The 13,573-nt window shown below is 47.8% G+C and overlaps 1 protein-coding gene across 1 annotated transcript in view; it reads right to left on the bottom strand.

The window, feature by feature from the left end:
• Positions 1–2,935: 2,935 nt before the first annotated feature.
• Positions 2,936–13,573, bottom strand: part of LOC125282136 (neuroblastoma breakpoint family member 6-like) — a 66,564-nt gene continuing 55,926 nt past the window's right edge. The window contains exons 19-25 of the mRNA XM_057310741.1: positions 12,633–12,878; positions 11,532–11,583; positions 10,572–10,744; positions 9,465–9,516; positions 8,501–8,691; positions 5,993–6,232; positions 2,936–3,805 (exon numbers count right to left, since the gene is read on the bottom strand). Of these exons, the coding sequence (XP_057166724.1) occupies positions 3,600–3,805; positions 5,993–6,232; positions 8,501–8,691; positions 9,465–9,516; positions 10,572–10,744; positions 11,532–11,583; positions 12,633–12,878 (1,160 nt within the window). The 3' untranslated portion in view covers positions 2,936–3,599. The remainder of the gene's footprint in view (positions 3,806–5,992; positions 6,233–8,500; positions 8,692–9,464; positions 9,517–10,571; positions 10,745–11,531; positions 11,584–12,632; positions 12,879–13,573) is intronic.

Below are 13,573 nucleotides of genomic sequence, written 5' to 3'. Positions count from 1 at the left end.
GCACACATAAGAAGAAAAGAAAGCAAATACCACAGAACGACAAACAGTCAAAATTTCTTCCCCATAAGTTAACTATAGCCTAAAAGAGATGGAGACTCAGTGTTAAATATGGCGAGAAGAACCAAGACGATTTACTTTACTGTATAACCTGATACATCAAATCAACCATGATAGTAGGGATTGGAGCACCAGATGCAAAAAACACACGAGTCGAATCGTTGAACGCTACATCAAAAACTAAAGATGTACTATATATTGGCTAATTGAACATATTAATTAAATAAAATTCACAAGTGCACAATGATTGTCAAAACAAATACTTTAATGATATAGAATGGGGAGGAAATATTCTTTTCCACAGCACAATGCCAGCAAATACACATTGTATAGGAAGGATAAAGTTAGATAGAATTCTTCCAATGTACAAACACAGATGCGGTTATCATGCATCACAGGGATCATTAAAGATGGCAAAATTTTAGAAAAAGACTTTAGAGAAGAAGATCTTCATACATTCTCAGAGAACCCCTTGCCAAAAATGCTAATTTTAGAAGAAAATCATGTGTCCTGCTATGAACAGATCTGATAGGCCCTCCATAGCAAAGTAACCAATGAAGCTGTCACAAGAATGGTGATGGGCAAACTTGGACCCTCTTGGTCTCCGGGTGGGCTGAGCTGGGACACACACAGCGTTAACTATGGAGTGTCCTGGCCAGAGGGTTAGGCTGAATTTAGTCAGGAGGAAATGATCAGACAACTTCAGGATGTAGACCCTTAAGCCAAGATATCTGACTGTCCCCTACAAACAAGGAAATGTCAGCACCAGCAGACACAGCCACCTAACGGTGAGGAGATGTTTTGGGTTCAAAAGGACTAAAAAAAAAAAAAAGGAACACATTCTTTTTAGTCCTTTGGAACCCAAAATATCTCTTCTCGCTTGTGTTGTCTCTTCTATGTGGTGACACTGACTGTTTGAAGAAAGTCCAGTCATCTTGTTCAATAGTCTACATTCTCAAGTTGTCTGGTAACTTCCTCATGCTCAAATTCAGGCTAAACCTTTCCAGCAAGAACACCGCATAGTTAATGCTGTCTGCTCCTAGCGCAGCCCATCTGGTGGCCCAGAATGTCCAGTTTGACTTGTGGTCTTTTTGCATGGTGCTCCTGACTCAGGTTCTCTGCAGGGTGGAATTGAGAGCAGCAAGACTTAAGGTCTGTCAAAACTGTGTCATCTAGTCAGGCATTGGTCTCCTGAGGGATTTCTCACAACTGGAGCTGAAGGCTAGAATATCTCTCATCAAAGCAGTCTTTTGCGGTCAAAATCACAGAGAATGGCTTGTGATTGTGATGTTGATTCTCAGCAAAGGATCCCACCTGTGCTGTGTTTGGGCTTTAAATTGATTTGCTGTTCTAGATTTCTTTTCATCAAGTGGAAAATGATGGGGTTTTGTGATGGGGTTTATGATGGGGTTTTCTTCACATGAGGAATCTCTTAGTTTCTGAAGTACTTGGTATCTGAGAGAGAAAGAGAGAGAAATCAAATGTGAGTCTTGGTCAGATGTCACCTGGTGACAGATGCCAGGAGCAAGCTGAACCCCTGTCCAGAAGGAGCCTAAAGGGGGAGCCGCAGGCAGCCTGAGGGGGAGAGTGAGAGCCACAGGTCAGAAGTAATACCTCACTAAACTGAGCGTCACCCTGTGTTGCAGGATCCAGGGAACCCTGTGCTCCCCCACTCCCCAGCAGGAGCCTGGTGATATCCCAGCTCAAAGCTGCTGTGAGCTTTGGCCAGATCCCAACTACCCCTTCCTCAGTAGCCACTTCACTCTTGAGCCCCCTTCATCAGAAGCCCAAGTGATGGCTTTCTCACGCCTCCCAGAGAGGGATGCACCTAGCACCCAGCACACACGTTCAGAAACAGACTGCTGTAGGAAGGAGGGGACCCTTGGCCGACAAACACACCCCCTTCTCACCCTTGTCCCAGTCTTCTGAGGAGGAGGCCAGGCTATGGAATGAGTCCTAGAATGTCAGAGCCAACAGGAGCCTCACCCTATCTCCAAGTTCCTTTCTGCCATGTGCATATGAGGACCCCCTAAAGCCATGTGACCTGTGTCTAAAAACCCTGGACTGAAACCCTGGCTCAGGCCCTGTGCAAACATGTGGGGGAAGGGAGAGGAAAGCCTCTGATCTGGAGGTGTGGGCAAGCAGTAGACATTCTTGGTCACTTGGCTGGAGAGGAACAAGCCCAAAGGGGCAGAGGAAAGAGCTCAAGGAGGAGAAACTCAAAGGGGAATTCACAAAAAGAGAGCAGGGGTGTTACCATGGCCCTAGTCATTTTCACTCAGGGACGCCAACATTCTCTGAAGGTAATCTCACACAGGATAGCCCTTGGGGCATTTCTAGGACTATTCTCAATGCAGAGACTCACCATATTCTGAAGTGAAAATGAAAAGGCATTCGTTTTAGCTCTCTAGATTCTCATCCCTTCTTTTCTAAAGTTTCCCTAAAGAAAGAGTCTCTCAGTGTTTACCCTGGTATAAAGAAGGACCTGCAAATGGGTTAACATAGGAGAATGAGACCTAAGGTTCTTTACTGAGATGTTGTATAAGGACAAAATTTGATTAAAATGTTCTCTTTCAATCTGCAGTGAACCTGCAGGGGGCTGTGAAATCCACTCAGTGACTAGTGAACTGTCGATTTCATTGGCATAGTAGTAGAGCACTAAATTCTTTGACCTTTGATCAGGGAAGAGATTATGTTTTGGACTCTGAGTATCTATGTAATATTTATTTTTTTCTTGTCTTTTTTTCTTTTTTTCTTTCATTTTCTTTTTTTTACTTGTTTATTATTCTGTTTCGTTAGCCAGTGTATGGTACATCATTAGTTTTTGAGGTTGTGTCCAATGATTTATCAGTGACGTATAAACCCAGTGCACATCACAACACGTGCCTTCTACATTATAGGGGCTGAGGAGAAACCTAACTCCAGGCAGTCCAGTGTGGCACTCCCAGCTGTAACAGGTTCTCATTTAGTTTTTCTCATGGGGGCTCTTTCTCCTCAGCTTTAGCACTTCTTATTCACATAGAGAAGGTGAGGGTTACGTGTCCTCCTAGGTCAGATTCCCTGAAAGACCCAGGAGGTGAGTCCTTTTGCAAGTGACTCATTAAGACAGTGCTCCTGGGAGGACGAGGCCTCAGAGTTGGGCAAGCAGGGAAGGAAGGCAGAGAAGCCTAGAAAGTGTGTGATTTCTGGCAATGTTCACGTGTTTGGCGACATGTGTAACTGATGCTGCTCTGCCGAGGAGGGCCATGAGGCCTGCTTCCCCGTGGCCATGAGTGGAGGGGAGAGGGGATCTCAGGACGGCCCCAGCAGGAACACAGCAGAGTTCAGATGCAACCAGGTGATGGAGATGGCAGGGCCGGCAGGATGGCAGTCCCTAGGGAAACAGACGGAAGCCCAGACAGAGGTAGCACCAGCTGTGGGAGTGACCAAACGAGGAAGACAAGGCAGTGTGAGTGTGTCGGGGGGGTGCAGCTATCATCTGAAGGACAGCAATAGGAATCCCTGTTTCCAAGAGCCACAGGGCGTATGATTACCTCAGTTCCCTAAGCCAGAGGGACATGGAATTTGCATGCGAGTCTCCACCGGCCTAACTGCAGTTTTCTCTTGGGAATCTTCTCTTCCATGACACCGAGGGCTTTCCTGTGGCCAAAGACTTGACACTCACACTGGCTGTCCCTCGAGGCCTCAGTGGCATCGCCCTCCAGCTTGGGAGGGTTCTTCACGCAGAGGGAAGCATCCAAACCCAGCTCTGGAAGGAAAAGCACATCAATAGGATCTGCTGTTATTCATGATCTTTCTGATCCTCCACCCACACTGACGTCAAAGGACGACATCGGACAGAAGGAGCAAGGCCATCCGAGTGTTCAGAGGGGAGGGGAAGCCAATGGACACGCTTTGATTATTTCCTGTTTTGTTCATCTCTCTCACACTACCTGCATGGATAAGAATGCCAGAAGGCCAAAGTGCTTGCAGTTGACAAAAGTGAAATCAGAGAAGCAGAATTGTTAAAAACAGAGTTTCGGAGAAGAGAAGACAAAGGCAGGGCAATCAGGCTGGAAAGAGGCTGTGTTATTGGTGGGAAGAGACTGTAGACATCAGCTAAAGTCAAAGTTGAAGGGAAGCCTTTGGGGAGCAACCAGGGAAGAGAAAGCTGGGGAGTTGACACAACACGCGTCAACACGTGGTGCACTTCACACGTGTACACTCTGGATAATACACACACGGAATATACATCATGTATGTGACCTGAGATACAAATGTGTGTGTCTGTATGTACGTATGTACCTAATTCAGTAAATGATTAAATAGGGATCTAGGGGACATGGAACCTAATATTCTAACCTCCCTTCTGGTCAGTTGAAATTGGAAAAAATACACAAATCCAAGGACAATGAGAAAAGGGGTGGAAGAAACAGGTGACCTGTTCAACACCAAGGAGGGATTACAGGGGGGAGCAGGTGGGAACAAAACAGAGTAAAGCCATCTGCCATGGCGTGACAGTTTGTATTCGCCCCCAGTTCATAGGGGTGAATCACAATCCCCAATGTGATGGTTTTGTGGGGTGAGCATCTGGTCGGCATCCCCCCCTAGAAGGGATCCGTGCCCTCCTGGAAGGACAAGGGAGTCAGGCGGCCACCTCCGAACCAGGAAGGCAGCATCACCAGGCCCCAAATGTGCACCTGTTTGATTGTGGTTCTACCGCACCTACAGAACTGTGAGATCACAACTTCTGTTGTTGACAAGGCAGTCTGTCTGTGGCATTTTTTTCTCAGAGCCGGAATGCACAAAGAACCCGGCATGGAGCCTGGTTTCCTGCTTAGTCCTCTGTGGAAGTTGAATCACAGAGAGAGGAACTGAGCAAGCGGGGTGAGTCGGGGCCACGACAGTGGGCGCATGGAGAAGTGACAGAGAGGCTCGAGGGGAAAGACAGTAAGTACATCAAGTTCTAAGGCCCTTGTCAGGACTGTGCTTCCCCGAACACTCCCTGAGCTCTTTCTCTGGGGCCTCTCCCCGGTGCCACAGTCTGCTGCTTATGTCACCTCCAAGTGAGAACTGCGTCTCCTCATTTCTTAGGTAGTTCTTACAGAGGAGCCCCAGGCCACCCCAGGCTCCGGGAAGGGGCACTGAATGCAGGAGGGAAAGGAACACATGACCCAGGGGAGGGTTGGAAAGCTCAGTCTTCAGGAAATCTGAGCAGAGGTGGGTCCTGATGAAGAGGAAGCTGGGGACGAGGCCCCAGAGATGAGGGGAGATGATGAACTAGATGGAGGATCAGAGGAGAGAGTGACGTGTGCATTTCATGTAAGAAAGGGGCCCTTTATGTTCTTAAAAAAGGGAAAAAAGAAAAATAAGTGGGAGACAGTGTTGTGAGGCCAGTATTACCATTGTGACTGTGAGCACCGAACAGGGAAGATTGCCTCGAAGGTGTCGTAGGAGAGAAAACTGGACACAGGAGCCTTTCTGAGAAAGCTAGGGAAGATGGGGTCTGGTGAAGGTGGAGCCGCTGACAACTGCCCCGACCCCCATGAAACAATGCCCCGAAACCGTTTGCTGAGTGCTAAAGCCCCACAGCGACCCACAACTTAGACATGACAAATTCATAGATGTTGTCAAGCAATTTCTGTTGAATCAGGCCCCCTAGAATTTATGCCGTTTCTTCTTTCCCGCATCGATGGAATGGAGATACTAGTTTTGCGCTTTCTGATGAAGGGGCAGAGGGGAAACTAGGTAAGAGGATGAATAAGTTGGCCAGTTATAGAGCCAGAAAGTTGCAAACCCAAGACCTGGGGCAGAGCTGATACTAAACACCGGGCTCTTGCTGACCTCGCTGGATTGGAGCATCATGGGGTTCGACCTCACCCCGTTGCTGCCTCCAGCCACAAGCCTGTGACAACCAACACAGGGACTAGAACTTCCTACTTCCCGTCCCTCTCACCTTGGAAGAGCGGCCATTGGTTCCCAGAACCTATCTTGGTGTCCAGGCTCCCGATGGCAGAGGAGAGGCCGAGCCTGGATCTGTTATCACCACAATCCAACTGCTGTTCCAGCCGCTGTTGCAGAGAATTGGCCACCTGGGTGCTTGACTGTGTCTGTGCTCCTGACATTTGCACCTCTGCCCTTTGGAAAGTCTCGTTTTCACTCGATGGGCCCTGGTGACGGGGAGCCTGCATCGGGGCTGAGGCAAGAAGAGATTTCAACGGGATCCACCCCAGGGCTCCTTAGCTGAGCACTCCCAGAACACCCACGTCTGATGTCCCTTCCGGTCTGAGAGACCACCCTGCGAGCAGGTACAAAGTTAGACACCATGTGTATAAAGGAGATGTCAGGGTTATGTCCGAGCCTAGGGTTGCTGGAACGGCAGGTGCCCAGCCTGCAAAGTCCCTGAGGTGAAAATCACCCCCTTCAGTCCACCAGGCGTTTTGATGGGCCACAAGTTCATTCCTATCATTCTGTTAGTCGTAACCTTCTACCTACAGCCTAGAAAGAGTAGGTCCTAGAGAGTTCTTAGGGCATGGGGAGAAGGAGTTGTCAGTGGGAGCTGTGCAGCATTACAGGGGTGCCAGGCAGCCAAGTGAAGAGCCTCCTGGGCACCCCTCGTGACAACAGAAAAGGCCTGGTACCTCTCGGCTCTCATTGCTTTTGGATGGAGCCTCATGGAGACATTGATCTCTCAGAGGGGCTGAAAGAGCCACTGGCTCTGCTCACAGGACAGAGTGACTCACAGGGTAGGAGTTGGCAGATGTGTGGCAGGGTCACAGGGATCTTTGGGGGCAGTCTTGCAACCTTTTTCTTTACATTTACAACTGTTTCAAATAATTTGGTACAAAAAAAGAGGACAGGGCCAACCCCATCCCCACACAGGCCCTGAAAGGACCGAGTGGAGACCAGTAGGCAGTCTGAGCTGGTGAGGGTGTGAGGTCCCATAACCACTGGCCAGGGGTCCTGGGCAAGTGATATGACGTTGCTGAGTCTCAGCACCCTCGGCTCTCACAGTAGATGCCACACCAACTGGAGAGTGACCTCTGAGGACACGAGTGGCCCAGCACAACAGCGCTACTGGTGAGCGGGCACGGAAAGGGACATGGCGGACAAACGAAGCAAAGTAACTGTGTGTTTCATTTCTACTTCCTGAATTGCTATAATCCTGAGGAGGCCTTTGCTTCTTGGCCCCTCCGAGAGGAATGGGAAACAGGGGAGAAGGTGGTTCTAGGGTGGAGAGACTGTTAACTGACCAAAAAGATGAAGGAAAAAAATGTTTCATGGCCAATTTCACTAGACTACATTGACACAGTGAGGAACATCATACACTCCTACAAGGTGATTTGATGAGCAAGGAAAGTCGGCTAACAACGCAAATGCTTCTCCCAGAAGCAAAGTCCAAATTGTAGCCTGAGTGGGAAGAAATGAGAATTGGGTGTTAGCCTGCACTCCTGTGCGAGTGTGACCCAAGGAGGTCTTGCTGAGCAGGCAGCACTATTCTGAAGATTCTGGAGAGGGGAACAACTCTGCTTTGCTCCAGAATGAGGCCAATACCCACGGCAGGTGCACGGACCATTGATCCTTTACATGACATTATGCGACTGAGAGCAACACTTGACGGGGAGAAAATCACTGAAGCTGTACACAGGGTGGAAAGGACACCATCCGTGGAGGATGGGAAACCAGGCCTAGAGCTTCGGCTTCACTGACACCACAGGGTCCAGCTAGGACTGGGTGCTCAGGATCTTCTATCTAAATGCTGAGCATTCTGGGCTCCCCAGAAGCCAAAACTTTGAGCTCAGCAACAATATCACAGATGCTGCAAATATGGAGCACATGCAAATCTGTGTGGAGAGCCAGAGAGTTTGCAGGACACTACACCAGATATACAACTGGCAATAGAATCTCATGAGTAGCAGAAGTCGGTTCTTACAAAAAAGAAAGAAAGCAAGAAAGCAGGAAAGAAAAAGGAGAGAAAAGAAAGAGTCCTGTTACCCAGATATCTACAGTTGACATAGTGGTGGCTGAAGGTTTGCTCTCTTTCCTGCATTTCTCCTCTCTAAACCGACTTGGTACCAAGGCCTGCACTTGGGAGGGAGCTTGGTGGCAGAGGGAAGTCTGGGACAGAAGAAAAGGAAAATTGTCTGACCCACATGATGCCTTTTCTTTTTTTTATACACTCCCCGCCCAGTGTGGAGCCCAACGTGGGCCTTGAACTCACAACCCTATGATCAAGACCTGAATGGAGATCAAGAGCTGGATGCTTAACCAACTGAGCCACCCAGGTAACCCAGTGTTTTTGAAATGAAATCCAAGAGCAGAGTTCTAACCAGTTTGAGTCTCCAGGGTCTGTTGGCAGGGATGCACGTCTCAGCCAAGTTAGGTTGTTGGATACAGAGAAGACAGGCTTCCTGACCTCCCCCCCACCCAGGAATGTTGTGCCCCTCACAATGGGAGTACTTACCATCCACATCCAGACCCAAGAAGGGTTCCTGCTTATCAAATGTGAATGAAGCACTTGTGTAAGGTCTGCAGGTGTCTGGCGGGTCATGGCCAAATGAAGAAGTCAAATAACAGTCATCCAGGGAGTCCTGCGGGTCTTCATTCTCTTCTGCCACTGTTAGCTCCCTGTGGAGCCTCGTGTGACAGGCAGGACTGGAGATGCAACAAGAAAGTTGAGTCAACATGGAGTCCCAGCTGTTTTGGGCGGCAGGAAGGAAGCACTGGGCATAGAGAAGAAATGCGAAGTCTTCTTCCCATGAACCTTTCTGCCTCCATCTGGGGCCAGAGTGTGGATGTACTGGGGATAGATGAGGCAGGCAGGGAGGGAGCAAGAGCTGGAGGGGCCCAGAGCATGGCCAGAATGGGAGACTAAAGGGAAGGAGTCTGAACCACCCCAGCACACAGCAGTCACAACACACAGCACACTCAGAAATCAATAAAACCAGCATCAGCACTTTTGCATATGTTTTGTTGACATTTACAGAAAGCACCAAGACAACCCCAGACTGGCAGCATTGTAGATTCCTAGAAAGCTCGTGTGTCCGAGGCCTACTTGTTTAAACACTGAGATATGAATTTTTTACACACTTTTCTTGTCATGAATTCCTGCCAACGTCATAATGCGAAACGAGCAGAGACAGATGTGCATCTTAGGCTGGATTCAACACAAAGAGAGACCGTGAGAATGCAAGAAATCCTGTGATTGGTTAGTATACCTGTGTCAATGGCCTGAGCTTCCACATTTGGGACGCATAAAGAAAGGGTCCTATGTGAGTACCACAGTGAAACAGAGAACATTGCTAACGGACCATTTTATGGGTGTCTGAATGGGTGAAATAGGTACATTTAGCACTTTCTAGATTTTCCGAGAGCCAAGATCCCCAGACATCACCACTGCATTAAAGCCCATGATTCTTCAGAGTTACCTGGGGCATATCCGTCCTTGGTCTTCTTCCTCCACAAGATCATTATGACTGTCTACAAATAAATACAGACAGGGCCAGTCACGTTCAACAACACCATGTGTACATTCCAATTAAGTATCCGATAGAACTAGCACACGGACTGTGCGTCGCTTAGCGGGGCAGCAGGATATTGGGAGAGTAACCATCCAGGAGGCCTCAGGTAGTGTCTTGGGAATGTGCCTTGGTCTGCTTTCCTGAGCCACTGGGCATGAGCTCCCTGCTGTGGTAGAGCCACATCTCAAGAGTCTGTGTACAGAGTGAAACGTGTGTTTTGCCACAGATTCTGGGGAACAGCTTACCTACATTCTAAAAACTTAGTGCAACCTTCTCTCATTACCTTATGCCATGAAATAAATGGTTTAAGGGAATTTAGACACAGAGACCAGACTGATGGATGGAATCTGCAAACCCTCATGTCAAAAGAAAGCTTTTGTGTACAGTTCTCTGTGCTTACAGACATATGAGCCATGCATGGGAGGGGCAAAGGCCAGAATCAGCTGTGCTTCAAGGAAACATACGAGCAAGCTGATGGTAGAGGTGTTGATGACCTGATACTCTGATGACAACTCAGTGTAGACAGCCAACATAGAGGACACAGACACTGGGAGTCAGAGCAGTCAGGCAGGGAAACAACAAATCGAAAGATGTAGGTAAGGCTGCCAACATCTTTGGACAGGTACAAAAATTCAAGAGACAATATTCAGCTATGAAAATGAGAGCATTGCAGATGAAGAGAGATATTTAATGGAAATCAGGAACAAAGACAGAGACCTCTGCATGTGGAGTACAAGTGAGTGTGAGCTGTCACATCTGCCTTGAATCTAATGTCCTAACTTCTGTCAGAAGCCATAAGCATGGCCTGAGATGAGGAACAAAGGGCAGGTGCCTGACTCACCAGAGGTTTGTGCTGAAAAGTGTATCCTAGAGCCTGACTCAGATCCTTATGTCTACTGGGCTTCTACAGAGCGATGACACATTTCTGCACAACCAGAGGTTGGGATCCCAAAAATAGGGGGTCAACTTGGGAGTCCAGTTGGAGTTTTATCACCTTGACAATGGAGGACTCACTAGCTACTTCCAGAGCAGAACAGGTGTCCAGATCTTCGAATGAGGTGATGTCAGCCTTGCTAGAAGTCCCAAGGGAGTCAGACCGGTCAGGAAGGGCCGAATAAGTCAAATAGCATTCATCCAGGGAGTCACATGGGGTATCCTCTTCCACCTCTGGCAGCTCTGCGGTGAGCCTGGGAGGGTCGGGAGATCTGAAGTTTAACACAAGAAAAGTAGACACCCCAGCATCCTACTGGTTTTGATGGGAGGCCGAGAAGTATACTCATAACAAAGGGGCACAGCCTTGATTAACAGCAAAAACTATCCTCCTGTTACAGGGGCAGAGTGTGACTGCTGTGGGGGAAGTAGAGACAGATAGAGAACAAAAGGTGCTCAGGATAGTGGCCACAGAGCTAAGCTTCTGAGCAACAAACTGAACAGACTATGGAATGGAACACATAGCTCACAGCGCGCATGGAGAATCCTAAAGGTGGCTTCAACACTTTTGCATAAATATTGTTGATACTACCTTGGGTGACCAAGTGAACACAGGCTTTAAAAGACAACATCAACATGGAAAGACCTTGTGTCGTCCGTGCCTCTTTCTCATCCTTGACATGACGTGAATGGTTTTTTTAGGTATTCTTTGGCTATAATATATCCTCGGTGTGGTAACACCAAACAGGGAGAGGCAGATAGGCCTCTCGCGCTCGTTTTAGCAAAAGGAGAGAACAGGGGAATGCAGAGAATCCCAGTGACTCTAATTCACAATGTTCCACCCCCTTCAGGTTATTGAAATGAAGGGGTCAGTAAACGGAAGTTAACCATGTAACAATGAAGCCAAACTTCATGGTTAAACAAAGGTACTTTGTGATTGGAGAACGGATAAAACAGGCATGTCTGGCAGTTTCTGTTTCTTCCTTGAAATGCAGTCCTTCAGTTTAACCACTGAAATAACAACCCAGGATTCTTCAGAATTACCTGGGGCCTATCGGGTCTTGGTCTTCTTCCTCCTTATGAGAGATTTGATTTTCTGTAAATACATAAAGACAGGGCAGTCATTAAGCAGATCCTGCTCGGTACATTAATAATCTAGTGTCTAATGCTAGCCAGGTACTCAGATATGCTCAGTGTGAGAACAGATTTAGGCAGAAGAATATTTCAGGGTGCTTCTGATATTGTCTTATGATAAGTGGCTTGATTTCCTGGCCTAAGGCATTGGGAAAAATTTACTTTTTCTAGGAGATCATCATCACGGTTGCCCTTGTCTTAAGTCTGTGCAAACACTGTACTTATCTTTTTCATACAGATTCTGGGAATCCAGCTTCTGAGCATTCTAAAAGGAGTACTGCAGAATTCAGCCTTCTCTCATCAGAGAGCCTGCTTGTTGAGACTTACTGGGACTTATACACTGAGAGTGAACAGATGGAATGCAACGACAAACCCTCAAATGAAAGCGAGTCATTGGTGCTACAGAGAACGTTGGCTCAATTCGTGTTGTGGGGGAATGCAAAGCTCAGCTCTGCTTTGGGAATCACACAAACAAGCTATCACTGGAGGCACTGAGGGTGGGTTTTCAGACAACTGTTTAGGAAGACAAATCAACCGAAAGGGGAGACACAAGCGGGGTTTAGAATAGCAAAACCAGTTAACCCTGGATAACAATGCCAACTGACAGTGGCAGGCATAGATTCGTAAAGGACCTGGCTCAGAGATGAAACGTAGAGCTTATTGAAAGTGAGAAAAGAGGTTTCGTCCAAATTAGGTCTGACAGACAACTTCTGTGGTCATGTTGCTGAGGTGAGTTGAGTTTGTCCTGCCTCCTTTGGCCCAATGACCTGACAGAGAATCCAACATGACATGGGCATGCCCTGGGACTAAGAAGAGAGCAAAGCTCCCTGACACACCTGACATCTGTGTTTAAAACTCAATCCTAGAGCCCAGGTCAGATCAATATGTCTCTACAGGGCCTCCCCACAGGGATGACCTCTCTCGGCACAGCAGAGGTCTGGGGTACAAAGAACAGGAGATCTATGTGGGTGTCCAGTTGGAGCTTTATCACCTTGACAATGGCGTACTCACTGGCCACTTGTAGAGAGGAACAGACTTCCAGGTCCTCAGGTGAGAAGATGGCGGCACTCCTATAAGGCCAGTAGGAGTCAGACAGGTCGGGAAGAACTGAATATGTCAAGTAGTGTTTATCTGGAGAGTCCCGTGAGACGTCCTGCTCTACCACCTCTAGCAGCTGTCCGCTGAGCCTGCACGGTGGGGACAACCGAAGATTAACCTGAGAGGGATCTGAAATCCTATATCCTGTCTGACTTTGATGGAAGGGAAAAAGGAATGGTCAAGAAAGCAGAGAGGCTGACCCATTCAAGAGAGAAACAACTCTTCTTGTTTGAGTGCAACAAGCTCTGTTTGTCACAGGAGCAGCAGATAGAAAGGACAGTGAGTGCTCAGCGCACGGGCCAAGAGGCAAGCTTGTGAGGAAGGAGCCTCAATTATCTCTGTGCCAACCAGTCATGACTCTCTACATACAGAGTCTCAGAATGGTGGCTTTCCCCCTTCCTGTCAAATGGCATCCAGTTCTGCATGGAGTGGCCAAGCGACTGTCCCAGCTATCTCATCCAGAAAGGCCTCTTTCTCTCAATATCTGGCATGATAGTATATGTTTGTCTTCTTGCTGTGATATGTTCTTGCTAGGAACACATGTCAACATGATAAATCTAACAGGCAGAAAGAAGACGTGCATCTCTCAATAAAGCACAGAGGAGAGAATGAGCGAGCTCAGCGATCCCTGTTACATATTAGTTTACCTGGGTCAGCTGACTGTGGGTTACTCAACTAGAGAAGTAATTAAGAAGTGGGAAGCAATCCAAGTACCACAAAAAATCAGAAAACATGGTGAAAATGGATAATTTGTTGTCGACCAAATAGATATTATAGTTCTCTTCAGCACTTTCTGCTTTTCCCTGGTTGCCACTTTTGAGTTCACAGCCCCCAAGTATTCAGAATTACCTGGG

Source organism: Ursus arctos, unplaced genomic scaffold (genome assembly GCF_023065955.2).
Source record: "Ursus arctos isolate Adak ecotype North America unplaced genomic scaffold, UrsArc2.0 scaffold_12, whole genome shotgun sequence".
Lineage (NCBI taxonomy): Eukaryota > Metazoa > Chordata > Mammalia > Carnivora > Ursidae > Ursus > Ursus arctos.
Note: the sequence above shows the minus strand (reverse complement) of the source record. Positions and strands in the feature narration are given on the sequence as shown.